At 52.3% G+C, this 16,550-nt stretch overlaps 1 protein-coding gene across 1 annotated transcript in view; it reads right to left on the minus strand.

Moving 5' to 3' along the window:
* EMP2 (epithelial membrane protein 2) overlaps positions 1-16,550 on the minus strand; it is a 43,390-nt gene that overhangs the window by 5,434 nt on the left and 21,406 nt on the right. The window contains exons 2-3 of the mRNA XM_060260460.1: positions 8,431-8,549; positions 6,712-6,799 (exon numbers count right to left, since the gene is read on the minus strand). Coding sequence (XP_060116443.1) covers positions 6,712-6,799; positions 8,431-8,508 — 166 coding nt within the window. The 5' untranslated portion in view covers positions 8,509-8,549. The remainder of the gene's footprint in view (positions 1-6,711; positions 6,800-8,430; positions 8,550-16,550) is intronic.

A 16,550-nucleotide genomic window follows, 5' to 3' on the forward strand; every position in this document is an offset into this window, starting at 1 on the left:
TTTGTTTTTCCAGGCTCTCTCAATCGCACAGCAGAGCTACTGAGCCAAGTCTCTCTTCCTTCCATTGGCTGAGGCTCCTCCCCCTCCTGGTCCCCTGGGGAAGGAAGGAAAGAGCCAGAGCTTCCTTTGCCCAGTTCCCTGGATCCATGGAAGAAATACAGAGAAAACACCTTTAAGACCAACAAGTGGTAATGTTTTAAGCATGTTTTATTTTAAGCTTTTAAAAAATCTTTGGGTTTGTGTCCTTTATAAATTTTATATCTGTGCTATCTGGCATTATGTTTTATGGAACACACGGCCTGGCCCAGCAAGGTCTCACTTATGTCAGATCTGGCCCTCGTAACAAATGAGTTTGACACCTGTGATCTGGGGGCTTTTCAACAGTTAAGAAGGTGGGCAGGCTGATCCCCCCCCCCCTTCCCACCTCTTCTCTTATGACGGGCTTTCATACTGTCCTGCCTGCTCTGGAGAGCCAGTTTGGTGTAGTGGTTAAGTGCACAAACTCTTATCTGGGAGAACCAGGTTTGATTCCCCACTCCTCCCCTTGCAGCTGCTGGAATGGCCTTGGGTCAGCCAGAGCTCTCTTATCTGGGAGAACCGGGTTTGATTCCCCACTCCTCCTCTTGCAGCTGCTGGAATGGCCTTGGGTCAGCCAGAGCTCTCTTATCTGGGAGAACCGGGTTTGATTCCCCACTCCTCCACTTGCAGCTGGTGGAATGGCCTTGGGTCAGCCAGAGCTCTCTTATCTGGGAGAACCGGGTTGGATTCCCCACTCCTCCACTTGCACCTGCTGGATGGCCTTGGGTCAGCCAGAGCTCTCTTATCTGGGAGAACCGGGTTGGATTCCCCACTCCTCCACTTGCGCCTGCTGGATGGCCTTGGGTCAGCCAGAGCTCTCTTATCTGGGAGAACCGGGTTGGATTCCCCACTCCTCCACTTACGCCTGCTGGAATGGCCTTGGGTCAGCCAGAGCTCTCTTATCTGGGAGAACCGGGTTGGATTCCCCACTCCTCCACTTGCACCTGCTGGAATGGCCTTGGGTCAGCCAGAGCTTTCTTATCTGGGAGAACCGGGTTTGATTCCCCGCTCCTCCACTTGCGCCTGCTGGAATGGCCTTGGGTCAGCCAGAGCTCTCTTATCTGGGAGAACCGGGTTTGATTCCCCACTCCTCCACTTGCACCTGCTGGAATGGCCTTGGGTCAGCCAGAGCTCTCTTATCTGGGAGAACCGGGTTTGATTCCCCACTTCTCCACTTGCACCTGCTGGAATGGCCTTGGGTCAGCCAGAGCTCTCTTATCTGAGAGAACCGGGTTTGATTCCCCACTCCTCCACTTGCACCTGCTGGAATGGCCTTGGGTCAGCCAGAGCTCTCTTATCTGGGAGAACCGGGTTTGATTCCCCACTCCGCCACTTGCAGCTGCTGGAATGGCCTTGGGTCAGCCAGAGCTCTCTTATCTGGGAGAACCGGGTTTGATTCCCCCCTCCTCCACTTGCAGCTGCTGGAATGGCCTTGGGTCAGCCAGAGCTCTCTTATCTGGGAGAACCGGGTTTGATTCCCCACTCCTCCACTTGCACCTGCTGGGATGGCCTTGGGTCAGCCAGAGCTCTCTTATCTGAGAGAACCGGGTTCAATTCCCCACTCCTTCACTTGTACCTGCTGGAATGGCCTTGGGTCAGCCAGAGCTCTCTTATCTGAGAGAACCGGGTTTGATTCCCCACTCCTCCACTTGCAGCTGCTGGAATGGCCCTGGGTCAGCCAGAGCTCTCTTATCTGGGAGAACCGGGTTTGATTCCCCACTCCTCCACTTGCAGCTGCTGGAATGGCCTTGGGTCAGCCAGAGCTCTTGTAGGAGTTGTCCTTGAAAGGGCAGCTTCTGTCAGAGCTCTCTCAGCCCTACCCAGGAGTCCGTTGTGGGGTGGGGGGAAGGTAAAGGAGATGGTGACCGCTCTGAGACTCAGAGTATAGGGCAGGATATAAATCCAGTATCATCATCATCTTTTGAAACTGCCTCCTCTGTGCCCAACAAAGGGAGAAAGATGAACTCCTGTCTTTTTTCTCCTCCTCAGAGCTACACAGAACCCCCCAGGGAATGGAGGACTTGAGCCCCTTCTCAACATGGCCTTGAGGTGAGGGGGTGCACCTGGTCTCAGGTCACCCACTGGGCCTCTGGCAAAAGCGTTATCTGAGAGTCTGGGTGGTTGTTGTGGAGCTGAAGTGAGGGGGGAACGATGCAAAAAGCCATCGTGAGTCCCCGATCAGGAAGAAAAGGAAGCAGCCCTACTCAGATGGGTGGAGCAAAGGCAAGGCCCCACACTGTTGATTTATGCTACCTCCTTACAGTTTGTTTTCCTGCTTCCTGGTGGGACGTGCAAAAAATAAATAAATAAATAACAAAAGTTCTTCTATTAAGTTTCCCTTTTTAAGACCCAGCGGCATCCTGCTTCCCACACAAGGCGACAATTAAAGCTGCCGGCTCCAGGCCAACGCCCCAGACCCTGCTTCCTCTGAAAATAACTTTCCCAGAAAGCCTAAGGAGATGCCACTCCAGCCCTTCCTCCGTTTAGGCTTCCGGGACCTCATGCAACATTCTGAACAAGCAACGGCCAGACCTCTTGCAAAGGGATCTGTTTCTCCTTGGAGTTTTCAGGAACTGGGAGGGAGGATTTGGTTTGGGGGGTTCATGGGTCCCCAAAAAGGGTGCCCATTGGCACCTTATGAGGGTCCTTAGAAAGGAGGGGGCAAAGGGGGGTGGGGTAGCACAGCAGGGCTTCTGAGGAGGAGGAGGAACTGGCTTTTATACCCCGCTTTTCACTACAGAAAGGAACATCTGAAGCTGCCTTATAATGAATCAGACCCTCTTTGGTCCATCAAAGTCAGTCTTGTCTACTCAGACTGGCAGTGGCTCTCCAGGGTCTCAAGCTGAGGTTTTTCACACCTACTTGCCTGGACCCTTTTTAGTTGGAGATGCCGGGGATTGAACCTGGGACCTTCTGCTTACCGAGCAGATGCTCTGCCACTGAGCCACCGTCCCTCCCTTTGAAATTTTGTCTAGAATTCTGAACATATGAAGCTGCCTTATACTGAATCAGACCCTGGGTCCCTCAAAGTCAGTCTTGTCTACTCAGACTGGCAGCGGCTCTCCAGGGTCTCAAGCTGAGGTTTTTCACGCTTACTTCCCTGGACCCTTTTTAGTTGGAGATGCCGGGAATTGAACCTGGGACCTTCTGCTTACCAAGCAGATGCTCTGCCACTGAGCCACAGCCCCATTCATGGCTCTCCAGGGTCTCAAGCTGAGGTTTTTCACGCTTACTTGCCTGGACCCTTTTTAGTTGGAGATGCCGGGAATTGAACCTGGGACCTTCTGCTTACCAAGCAGATGCTCTGCCACTGAGCCACTGTCCGTCCCTTTGAAATTTTGTCTAGAATTCTGAACATATGAAGCTGCCTCATACTGAATCAGACCCTCAGTCCATCAAAGTCAGTCTTGTCTACTCAGACTGGCTGCGGCTCTCCGGGGTCTCAGGCTGAGGTTTTTCATGCCTATTTGCCTTCACCCTTTTTCGTTGGAGATGCCGGGGATTGAACCTGGGACCTTGTGCTTTCCAAGCAGATGCTCTACCACTGAGCCACTGTCCCTCCCTAAAGTCAGTCTTGTCTCCTCAGACTGGCAGCAGCTCTCCAGGGTCTCAAGCTGAGGTTTTTTGCACCTACTTTCCTGGACCCTTTTCAGTTGGAGATGCCGGGGATTGAACCTGGAATCTTCTGCTTACCAAGCAGATACTCTGCCACTGAGCCACTGTCCCTCCCCATACATATGAACATCTGAAGTTGCCTTCTACTGAGTCAGACCCCCCTCAGTCCATCAAAGTCAGTCTTGTGTACTCAGACTGGCAGCGGCTCTCCAGGTTCTCAAGCTGAGGTTTTCCACAACTATTTGCCTGGACCCTTTTTAGTTGGAGATGCCGGGGATTGAACCTGGGACCTTCTGCTTACCGAGCAGATGCTCTACCAGTATCGATGAGCCACCATCCCTCCCCAAACAAGGAGTCTCAGAGCAGCTTACAGTCTCCTTCCTCTCCCCGCAACAGACACCATGTGAGACAGATGGGGCTGAGAGAGCTCTGGGAGAACTCTTAAGAGAACAGCTGTGAGTGAACTTGTGACTGACTCAAGGTCACACCAGCAGCTGCATGTGGAGGAAGAGTGGGGAATCAAGCCCGGTTCTCCAGATGACAATCCACTACCCCTGCCCACTGCACCATGCTGGCTCCGCCTCACCACCCTGGAGAGCTGATTGTCCGGGCAGATTTTTTAAAAAAGGTGTTTTGGCAGCAGCTGCCAACTGCAGGGCACGGGGGCTTCACAGCAACACAGGGGGTGGCCCCCGATTCCATCTTCTGGTTGCTGTGATGACGTTCTAGCTCTGGAGTCCACACAACCCATTCCAGAAGAGTAGTGAGCGCCTCAACTCTCATCTCCTTGCTAACAAAAGCTGGAGGGGGGAGATGCCCAATCCAACTTCCTACGGTTTGAATTCTCTGCCCCTCCCCCCCCCCTCGAGTGCAGGGTGGTGGGAACATGTTAACACAACGATATGCACGCCATTCATTTTATTTCAGCGGCATCTTTCCAGGAAATGTACTTTTGGGGAGACCTACAGGAAGAATAGATTGGATCTTGATCCAAAATTGGCTCCTCAGCCCCTGGCTCAGGGCACCCCCGTATTTCAGAGCTCCCTGCTTGGCCAGCTCCTCACCTAGGCTAGGGGTCCGCAGCGATGTTCCCTCTAAGCTTGTGGAGTCTTGCGAGCAAAGATTCTACTTTGTGAGCAACTGTCTTTAAAGCTGTGAGCTGCTGCATCAATTAGCTAGCTCTTTCCTGAGCAAAGACAAAAATGTGTGCGCTGGAGGCTGCAAAGCTGTGAGCTAGCTCACGCTAACTCAGCTGAGAGGGTCCCCAACCGTTTTGAGCCTGTAGGCACCTTTTGATTTCTGACATAGTGAGCAAGGTCACAAAATGGCTGCCCTAAAATGGCTGTCATAGGGAGCAGAGCCTGCCGAAAAACAGCTGTCTTGTCTTATAGAATCCTAGAATTGGAAGGGACCCTCAGGGTCATCTAGTCCAATGCCCTGCACAATGCAGGAAATTCACCAATATCTCCCCCTTCAGTTGCACAGTGAAGATCCTTGTGCCATGGTGGCAGCCGCTGCAGCGGCCAGTCAGAAGCCTAGCTGGGCAAAAGCCCCACTTGGCCCCACCCACATTCTACTTTTTTTCAATTTCAAGCAATTTTATTAGTAACATATTCAGTTTCTTACATCATTAATAACTACTTTTTCCTCTATCCCATATATTACTTTCTAACCACCCCTCCCCCCGTTACTTGACCCCCACCAGTGTACTATACTTAAAATGTTAGTATTAAAGGCACCCTTAATAAGAACCAAAATTAATATCCTCCTCCCTCTTAGTTATTATCAAAAATGTCCTTTTATTTTCCACTCTTTTTCTACGTATCTTCTGAACTTTTTCCACTCCATCTTAAATACTTCTAAATCATAGTCTCTTAAGGTTCTTGTTAACTTGTCCATTTCACTCCATGTCATAACTTTTACAATCCAATCCCATTTCTCTGGTATTCTTTCTTGCTTCCACAGCTGCGCATACAGTGTCCTAGCAGCTGAGAGCAAGTACCAGATTAAGGTCCTATCTTCTTTTGGAATTTTTTCCATTTGTAATCCCAACAGAAAAGTCTCTGCAACTTTGTTAAAATTCGTATCCCAAGATCATAGAAATCTCTTGTTGAATCATCTGCCAATACTTTTTCGCTCTTTCACAAGTCCACCACATACGGTAGAAAGAACCTTCATGTTTTTTACATTTCCAACATCTGTCTGGCATCTTATTAGCCCCACCCTCATTCTAGAAGCAGTTGACAGCACCAGCAAGGTATCAAGGAGCACCAGGTACCAAGACTCCCTCTAAGAGCAAAAATTCTACTTCATGAGCTCGTGGCGGGGAGGGACGGTGGCTCAGTGGTAGAGCATCTGCTTGGGAAGCAGAAGGTCCCAGGTTCAATCCCTGGCATCTCCAACTAAAAAGGGTCCAGGCAAGTAGGCGTGAAAAACCTCAGCCTGAGACCCTGGAGAGCCGCTGCCAGTCTGAGAAGACAATACTGACTGTGATGGACCGAGGGTCTGATTCAGTATAAGGCAGCTTCATATGTTCATGTTCATTAAAAGTTGTGAGCTGCTGCATACATTAATTTGCTCTGGGGCCATTTTTCTTGAGCTAAGAGAGAAATGTGTGGGCCGGAGGCTAAAAAACTGTGAGCTGCCTCACACTAACTCAGCTTAGAGGGAACACTGCCCTCTAAGCTGTGGAGTCTTGTGAGCAAAAATTCTGCTTTGCAGACCACTTTGTGAGTGAGCGATTTGGCTACTGCATCAATTAGTTTGCTGTGGGGCCATCCTTCCTGAGCTAAGACAGAAGTGTGTGAGCTGGAGACTAAAAAAACTGAGCTCGCTCACACTAACTCAGCTTAGAGGGAACACCGACGGGCACCACTTTTGGGGGCCCCTAACCTGGGCAGACAGCACAGCCAGCAGAGTCAGCCAATGGTGGCACGGAGCCAGGAGGCGACAGAACACTTTCAACCGACCCCCCCGCCTTCCCACCTGGCAGTCAGGAAGCTCCTGAGGCCGGCTCACCTGGGAACTGTTCGTCGATAGATGTGCAGTTGGTATAATTGCAGAACTGCCAAAGATCTGTTTTGAAGCCATCCCCGACCCACCAAGCCTGCAAAAAGAAAAGCACGGGGGAAATCATAGGAGCACAGAGCAGGACGGGGCAGAAGGATGTGTCTTCATAGCCGAGAAGATCTTCTGGTTGTGGCTGAAGGCACTTCTTCAGTGCGCACGGAGGGCTAGAATTGCTGCAAATGACATCGACAGCAAGGGGCTACTAGTTACTTAAAATGCACAAACACAGCCCTGTTTGGATAGATAAGCAGGAGCAAGAGAGAAGTAGGAATGTCCAACATTTAAGACCATCAGAAGAGCCCTGCGGGGTCAGACCAGTGGTCTGTCTAGTCACTCAGTGGCCAACCAGTTCCTCTGGAGGGCCAACAACACGGCACAGAGGCCAAGGCCTTCATAAGAGCATCAGAAGAACCCTGCTGGGTCAGACCAGTGTGGGTCCCTGTAGTCTATCCTCCTGTCTCACACAGGGGCCAACCAGTTCCTCTGGAGGGCCAACAACAGGGCAGAGAGGCTGAGGTCTTCCCCTGAGAAGAACATCAGAAGAGCCCTGCTGGATCAGACCAGGGAGGGTCCGTCTAGTCCTGCATCCTGTCTCACACAGTGGCCACCCAGTTCCTCTGGAGGGCCAACAACAGGGCAGAGAGGCTGAGGTCTTCCCCTGAGAAGAACATCAGAAGAACCGTGTTGGATCAGATCAGAGAGGGTCCCTCTAGTCCAGCCTCCTCTCTCACTCAGGAGCCAACCAGTTCCTCTGGAGGGCAACAACAGGGCAGAGAGGCTGAGGCCTTCATAAGGACATCAGAAGAGCCCTGACGGATCACACCAGTGAGGGTCCATCTAATCCAGCATCGTGTCTCACATTGGCCAACCAGTTCCTTTGAATGGCCAACAACAGGGCAGGGAGGCTGAGGTCTTCCCCCGATGTTGCCTTCTGGCTCTGGGATTCAGAGGTTGACTGACTCTGAACATGGAGGTTCCCCTCAGTCAGAAACATGAGAGAAGCCATGTTGGATCAGGCCTATGGCCTGTTCAGTCCAACACTCTTGTGTCACACAGTGGCCAAAAAACCCAGGTGCCATCAGGAGATCCGTCAGTGGGGCCAGGACACTAGCAGCCCTCCCACTGTTGCCCCCCCAAGCACCAGAATACAGAGCACCAATGCCCCACACAGAGAGTTACAACAATACACTGGCTAATTGCCACTGATGGACCTCTGCTCCATATGCCTATCCAATCCCCTCCTGAAGCTGGCAATGCCTGTAGCCACCATCACCTCCTGTGGCAGTGAATTCCGTGCGTTTATCACCGTTTGGGTGAAGGACCTCCTTATCCCGTTCTAACCCGACTGCTCAGCAACTTCATTGAGTAGCCATTGATAGTCTTCTCTTCCATGAATCTATCTAATCCACTTTTAAAGTTGCTTACTCATGTGGCACTCAGAACATCCTCTGGCAGCAAATTCCACATTTTAATTCCCATTCTACAGATAGGAGAGCCGAGGAACTTGAACTCCATGCTCTGGAGCAGGGCTAAGAGAAAGACAGCCACACAGCTTCTCCCAGTCCTTTTACATCTTCGAATGCCCATCTTCCTCCCTGCCCTCCTCTTCCTTGCCCCATGCAAAAAAATCCAAAATTGCAGCCCAAAGACCCGGGATGCAACACTTACGCTGTCGATCGTAGCAATAAACAGAAACGCGGCGGAGATGATATGAAAGATGATGATGAACGCCAAAAGAATCAGCATTCTGGCTCAGGGTGGAGGAGTGCTTCAGACAGAGAAGGAGCCTGCCGGGACACAAGAAGAAGCAGTCAACACGCAGCCACGAGAGAGCCCACGGTGTGGTTTGAAGTTAGCCTGTGATGCGCGGCTCCTTTTGGTCAGAAGTGATTTCCCTCGTTCCTTTGGCGTGGCCCCTCGGATGTATAATATGCGAACCTGCAAAGGCCATTTAGCCTCTCTCCAAAAGTACACACACACGCAAACAAAGGCTGACCCTCAGAAGGGAAGGAAGGGCCAACGAAACCAATCTGCCGCCTTTGCCTCCAGCTGGGAAGCCGGGATATTAATATTCAAGACACGATGAATGGGAAAGAGCCGCCCCAGGGCGAGGTGATCCTTCTCTGGTGACGCTTATTGGAAAACTCATGTCTAAAGATGTTTCCCGGAGCTGCGGTGTCGTTGGGTTTTGGAGGCCCACCGGCGACTGACTGACCCTACCGGTTTGGGTGGGGCGGGAGGGAAGGAGTTTGGAAGAGGAAACAGAGTCAGCAGAGGAGTCTGAGACCTGTGGCAGGCAGAAGAGGAGGGTAGAGCACGGTATTTACTTCGCAGAGGAAAGCTGGTGCGACTGGAAAGACCAGGCCCTGCCTGTCTGGGGTCTCGGGTACACGCCTGCATCTAAATCTCCCATGTTTTATTCATCGTAGTTTTGAAACAAGGAGATCAAAACACAGTAAGGTTGCCAATCCCCAGGTGGGAGCAGAGGATCCTCTGGTTTGGAGGCCGTCCCCCCACTTCAGGGATAGCAGAAAGCGGGGAGGGGGAGGGAAATGTCTGCTGGGCACTCCATTACTCCTTGTGGAGACCAATTCCCATAGGATATAAGGGAAAACTGATCTGTGGGTATCTGGGAGCTCCAGGGGAGCTGTTTTTTGAGGTAGAGGCACCAAAGTTACAGCATAGCATCCAATACCTCTCCTCGAAACACCCTCTGAGTTTCAAAAGGAATTAAACCAGGGGGTCCAATTCTGTGAGCCCCAAAAGAAGGTGCCCCTATCTTTCATTATTTCCAGTGGAGGGAAGGCATTTGAAAAGTGTGCAGTCCCTTTAAATGCGAAGGCCAGAACTCCCTTTGGAGTTCAGTTATGCTTGTCCCAACCTTGCTACGGGCTCCACCCCCAAAGTTCCCAGATATTTCTTGATTTGGACTTGGCGATCCCAGTTGCTGTAAGCAGCCAGCCCTGGCTCGGGAAATCCCTGGAAATTTGTGGGTGGAGCCTCGGGAGGGCGGGGCTGGAGGAGGGGCGGAGCCTCAGTGGGGTACAAAGCCAAAGAATACACTCTCTAAAGCAGCCATTTTCTCCAGGGGGGCTGATCTCTGTAGCCTGGAGATCACTTGGAATAGTGGGAGATAGATCTCCAGGCCTCATCTGGAGCTTAGGAGCTCTAGTAGGCTGTGACTCAACGTATGTAGCTAGACACAACTTCCATGCGTCGGGACAGTCTACCAAATTACCATAATACCCCTCTTGGCATCGGTGAGAATGTCCCTAAGATTGTTAACAAGGCCTTTGCATCGGTGAGAATGTCCCTAAGATTGTTAACAAGGCCTTTGCCCTTTGCAAGACAGTACTCAGCATGACCATGAAGCCCCGTGGCACAGAGTGGTAAAGCTGCCGTTTGAGCTCTCTGCTCATGACCTGAGTTCAATCCCAGCAGAAGCTGGGTTCAGGTCACTGGCTCAAGGTTGACTCGACCTTCCATCCTTCTGAGGTCAGTCAAACGAGTCCCCAGCTTGCTGGGGGGAAAGCGTAGATGACTGGGGAAGGCAATGGCAAACCACCCCGTAAAAAGTCTACCATGAAAACGTTGTGAAAGCAACGTCACCCCAGAGTCGGAAACGACTGCTGCTTGACAGGGCACCGTTCCTTTCCTCCTTCTTCCTTGGTCTCATCGTCCCCAGTAAGGGCTGCCTTTTTAAAGGCTGTCTGAGGCAGATGGCAGGAAGCTCCAAAAGGATCTCTTGATTCATTTATACTGCTCCTTTCTTCTTCTGTGGAAATGGGGCAATGATACGGCCAATGAACTCCCTTGCTGGTAAGCCTAAATGGATGCACCCCGGAGCTAAGATAATATCCTGATTTTAAGTGTGTGTCAGTGGGGTCTGAATTCAGCAGGGAGGTAAAACTGCAGTCCACCCTCCGGAGCCACTTTCGGCTTTCCATTTCTCCTAAACTTTATGGTGTACCACAGATCCCAGCTACCCAAAGGGGGAGATGTGTTGGAATTCTGGGAGAAATCCAGGCCCCACCCTTGGCTGGCTGGGGAGAGATCAGACCCCACATTGGCATGAACTAAGGGCTTTCTTTGGAGAAGAAGCCCAGCAGAAGATAGAAGAAGTAGTTATTGGATTTATATCTCACCCTCCGCTCCAAATCTCAGTCTCAGAGCGGCTCACAATCTCCTTTATATTCCCCCCTCACAACAGACACCCTGTGAGGTGGGTGGGGCTGAGAGAGCTCTCCCTTTCAATGACAACTCTGCAAGAGCCATGGCTGACCCAAGGCCATTCCAGCAGCTGCAAGTGGAGGAGTGGGGAATCAAACTCGGTTCTTCCAGATAAGAGTCCACACACTTAACCGCTGCAACAAACTGGCTCTATCGATGGGAAGAAGACCAGGGTAGATTTATATCCCGCCCTCCACTCTGATCTCAGAGTGGTCACAATCTTCTTTACCTTCCCCCCTCCTCCCCACAACAGACACCCTGTGAGGTGGGTGGGGCTGAGACAGCTCTGACAGAAGCTGCCCTTTTAAGGACAACTCCTACAAGAGCTATGGCTGACCCAAGGCCATTCCAGCAAGTGCAAGTGGAGGAGGGGGGAATCAAACACGGTTCTCCCAGATAAGAGAGCTGTGGCTGACCCAAGGCCATTCCAGCAGCTGCAAGTGGAGGAGGGGGGAATCAAACACGGTTCTCCCAGATAAGAGAGCTATGGCTGACCCAAGGCCATTCCAGCAGCTGCAAGTGGAGGAGGGGGGAATCAAACACGGTTCTCCCAGATAAGAGAGCTATGGCTAATCCAAGGCCATTCCAGCAGGTGCAAGAGGAGAAGTGGAGAATCCAACCCGGTTTTCCCAGATAAGTGGCTAACCCAAGACCATTTCAGCATCTGCAAGTGAAGGAGTGGGGAATCAAACCCAGTTCTCCCAGATAAGAGAGCTCTGGCTAATCCAAGGCCATTCCAGCAGGTGCAAGAGGAGGAGTGGGGAATCCAACCTGGTTCTCCCAGATAAGAGAGCTCTGGCTGACCCAAGGCCATTCCAGCAGCTGCAAGTGGAGGAGTGGGGACTCCAACCTGGTTCTCCCAGATAAGAGAGCTCTGGCTGACCCAAGGCCATTCCAGCAGCTGCAAGTGGAGGAGTGGGGAATCCAACCCGGTTCTCCCAGATAAGAGAGCTATGGCTGACCCAAGGCCATTCCAGCAGCTGCAGGTGGAGGAGGGGGGAATCCAACCCGGTTCTCCCAGATAAGAGAGCTATGGCTGACCCAAGGCCATCCCAGCAGCTGCAGGTGGAGGAGGGGGGAATCAAACCCGGTTCTCCCAGATAAGAGAGCTCTGGCTGACCCAAGGCCATCCCAGCAGCTGCAAGTGGAGGAGTGGGGAATCAAACCCGGTTCTCCCAGATAAGAGAGCTATGGCTGACCCAAGGCCATTCCAGCAGCTGCAGGTGGAGGAGGGGGGAATCAAACCCGGTTCTCCCAGATAAGAGAGCTATGGCTGACCCAAGGCCATTCCAGCAGGTGCATGTGGAAGAGTGGGGAATCAAACCCGGTTCTCCCAGATAAGAGAGCTATGGCTGACCCAAGGCCATCCCAGCAGCTGCAAGTGGAGGAGTGGGGAATCAAACCCGGTTCTCCCAGATAAGAGAGCTATGGCTGACCCAAGGCCATCCCAGCAGGTGCATGTGGAAGAGTGGGGAATCAAACCCGGTTCTCCCAGATAAGAGAGCTATGGCTGACCCAAGGCCATTCCAGCAGCTGCAAGTGGAGGAGTGGGGAATCAAACCCGGTTCTCTCAGATAAAAGAGCTCTGGCTGACCCAAGGCCATTCCAGCAGCTGCAAGTGGAGGAGGGGGGAATCAAACCCGGTTCTCCCAGATAAGAGAGCTATGGCTGACCCAAGGCCATTCCAGCAGGTGTAAGGGGAGGAGTGGGGAATCAAACCTGGTTCTCTCAGATAAAAGAGCTCTGGCTGACCCAAGGCCATTCCAGCAGCTGCAAGTGGAGGAGGGGGGAATCAAACCCGGTTCTCCCAGATAAGAGAGCTATGGCTGACCCAAGGCCATTCCAGCAGGTGTAAGGGGAGGAGTGGGGAATCAAACCCGGTTCTCCCAGATAAGAGAGCTATGGCTGACCCAAGGCCATTCCAGCAGCTGCAAGTGGAGGAGGGGGGAATCAAACCCGGTTCTCCCAGATAAGAGAGCTATGGCTGACCCAAGGCCATTCCAGCAGGTGTAAAGGGAGGAGTGGGGAATCAAACCCGGTTCTCCCAGATAAGAGAGCTATGGCTGACCCAAGGCCATTCCAGCAGGTGTAAGGGGAGGAGTGGGGAATCAAACCCGGTTCTCCCAGATAAGAGAGCTATGGCTGACCCAAGGCCATCCCAGCAGCTGCAAGTGGAGGAGTGGGGAATCAAACCCGGTTCTCCCAGATAAGAGAGCTATGGCTGACCCAAGGCCATTCCAGCAGGTGCATGTGGAAGAGTGGGGAATCAAACCCGGTTCTCCCAGATAAGAGAGCTATGGCTGACCCAAGGCCATTCCAGCAGCTGCAAGTGGAGGAGTGGGGAATCAAACCCGGTTCTCCCAGATAAGAGAGCTCTGGCTGACCCAAGGCCATTCCAGCAGGTGTAAGGGGAGGAGTGGGGAATCAAACCCGGTTCTCTCAGATAAAAGAGCTCTGGCTGACCCAAGGCCATTCCAGCAGCTGCAAGTGGAGGAGGGGGGAATCAAACCCGGTTCTCCCAGATAAGAGAGCTATGGCTGACCCAAGGCCATTCCAGCAGGTGTAAGGGGAGGAGTGGGGAATCAAACCCGGTTCTCTCAGATAAAAGAGCTCTGGCTGACCCAAGGCCATTCCAGCAGCTGCAAGTGGAGGAGTGGGGAATCAAACCCCGTTCTCCCAGATAAGAGAGCTCTGGCTGACCCAAGGCCATTCCAGCAGCTGCAAGTGGAGGAGTGGGGAATCAAACCCGGTTCTCCCAGATAAGAGAGCTCTGGCTGACCCAAGGCCATTCCAGCAGGTGTAAGGGGAGGAGTGGGGAATCAAACCTGGTTCTCTCAGATAAAAGAGCTCTGGCTGACCCAAGGCCATTCCAGCAGCTGCAAGTGGAGGAGGGGGGAATCAAACCCGGTTCTCCCAGATAAGAGAGCTATGGCTGACCCAAGGCCATTCCAGCAGGTGTAAGGGGAGGAGTGGGGAATCAAACCCGGTTCTCTCAGATAAAAGAGCTCTGGCTGACCCAAGGCCATTCCAGCAGCTGCAAGTGGAGGAGTGGGGAATCAAACCCCGTTCTCCCAGATAAGAGAGCTCTGGCTGACCCAAGGCCATTCCAGCAGCTGCAAGTGGAGGAGTGGGGAATCAAACCCGGTTCTCCCAGATAAGAGAGCTCTGGCTGACCCAAGGCCATCCCAGCAGGGGCAAGTGGAGGAGTGGGGAATCAAACCCAGTTCTCCCAGATAAGAGTGCACACTGAACCACCAGCAGGAATTCATGTGCTTATTAGGCCACACCCCCTGGTGCCAAGCCAGGTGAAACTGCGTTCCTGTGTGTTCCGACTTTAAAAAGCCCTGAGTGAATGGATCGGCTCTCTGAAGCCATCGCAATCAGCCCAGTCCTGATTTCGGAACTGCTTCGCTAAGGACTGTCTGGCCCAGCGTTTGAGTCCAAGAACCAGCCCTCCAAGGGGGCCTCCAAGAAACTGACAGTTTACACTCCGTCAAAAACAGAAGAAGGAACCAAGAATGTGGACTGGAAAGGAATCATGCAACTATTTCAAAATAGCTTCCATCAGTCATTCAAAAACTATTTGCCAGATAACAGTTCCAGAGCGTTTGAGGCAGGGGGTGGGGGAGCCTAGAACGGCTTTCCAAACAGCCAGGCCTGGATTGGCAGAACCACGCTTGAGCTTGGGGACTTAGAGTTGCCAACCTCCAGGCAGCAACTGGAGATCTCTAGGATTAGGAATTATCTCCAGGTGACAGATTAGTTCCCCTGGAGGAAATGGCTATTCTGAAAGGTGGCCTCTAGGGCATTAGACTAGGGTTGCCAATCCCCAGGTGGGGACAGGGGATCCTTCAGTTTGGAGGCCCTCCTCTTGCTTCAGGGTCATCAGAAAGTGGGGGGGGGGAGGGAAATGACTGCTGGGCACTCCATTATTCCCTGTGGAGACCGGTGAGCCCTGCAGCCCATCTCCCGAAAGCCGTTTTCTCCAGGAGAAGTTGAAGAAATGTTTTAAACGAATTAATAAATGATTTCTGTTTTAAATGAAATAATGTCAAATCTCCCAACCCAGAACTGGCAGCCATAAGAAGAACATAAGAACATAAGAGAAGCCATGTTAGATCAGGCCAATGGCCCATCCAGTCAAACACTCTGTGTCACATAAGAACATAAGAGAAGCCATGTTGGATCAGGCCAATGGCCCATCCAGTCCAACACTCTGTGTCACATAAGAACATAAGAGAAGCCATGTTGGATCAGGCCAGTGGCCCATCCAGTCCAACACTCTGTGTCACATAAGAACATAAAAGAAGCCATGTTGGATCAGGCCAACGGCCCATCCAGTCCAACACTCTGTGTCACATAAGAACATAAGAGAAGCCATGTTGGATCAGGCCAATGGCCCATCCAGTCAAACACTCTGTGTCACACAGTGCAAAAACTTTTTGTGGCTAATAGCCACTGATGGACCTCTGCTCCATATTTTTATCTAACCCCCTCTTGAAGGTGGCTATGTTTGTGGCCGCCATCACCTCCTGTGGCAGTGAATTCCACATGTTAATCGCCCTTTGGGTGAAGAAGGACTTCCTTTTATCTGTTTTAACCCGTCTGCTCAGCAATTTCATCGAATGCCCACGAGTTCTTGTATTGTGAGCCCTTTTCTCTTACACTGGATGAGTGAGAATCCACAGTCTCCAGATACTTTCAGTGAGTCTTCCAAGCTTCTCATAGTGTAGCCAGGCCTGTGTTAAAAAAATATCTGGAGCTTTTAAGAGTGGATCCAGGAGAGGGAGCAGTTGGGGAAGGGAGGGTCCTCAGCACGGTACAATGCCATAGAGCAGGGGTGTCAAAAATGCGGCCCGGGAGCCAAATCAGGCCCTCAGAGGTCTCCTACCAGGCCCCCAAGCAACTGGCTGTCATCTGCTTCCTTCTCTTGCTTCCTTCTGCATCACAGCTTCCTTTGCCAGGCTCCCTCAATCACACAGCAGAGCTACTGAGCCAAGCCTCTCTTCCTTCTATTGGCTGAGGCTCCTTCCCCTCCTGATCCCTGGGGAAGGAAGGAAAGAGCCAGAGCTTCCTCTGCCCAGTTCCCTGATCACACAGGAAAGCACCATTAAGACCAACATGTTTTAAGCATGTTTTATTTTAAGCTTTTAAAAAATCTTTTGTGTTTGTTTGTGTCCTTTATAAAGTTTATATCTCTGCTATAGGCTTCCCAACCCTCCCGCCCTGGCGGGGGCCCCTAGGATTTCCAGCCTCTTTCCCCGCTCCCCCAAAAAACAGAAGCGGGGGAAGGGGGGAAACAGCACCAAGGAACATGGCGAGCCGCCCCATCCCGGAGCGGGCGACGCCGCCGCGCCGCTACCGCCCCCTCCCCGCCCACCGCAGCTGCTCCTCCGAGATGGGCCCAGGCTGAGCCCATCTCGGAGGAGCAGCCAAGATGAAGCGAAGAGGCGGCAGCAGTGCAGCGGCATCGCCCGCCCCGCTCTGCTCCGCCTCCGAGGCAAAACCAGAGAAGGGGAGGGCGGAGGCAGGCCAGGAGCATGGCGAGCCGCGAATCC

Source organism: Heteronotia binoei, chromosome 20, assembly GCF_032191835.1.
Source record: "Heteronotia binoei isolate CCM8104 ecotype False Entrance Well chromosome 20, APGP_CSIRO_Hbin_v1, whole genome shotgun sequence".
NCBI classification, from domain to species: domain Eukaryota; kingdom Metazoa; phylum Chordata; class Lepidosauria; order Squamata; family Gekkonidae; genus Heteronotia; species Heteronotia binoei.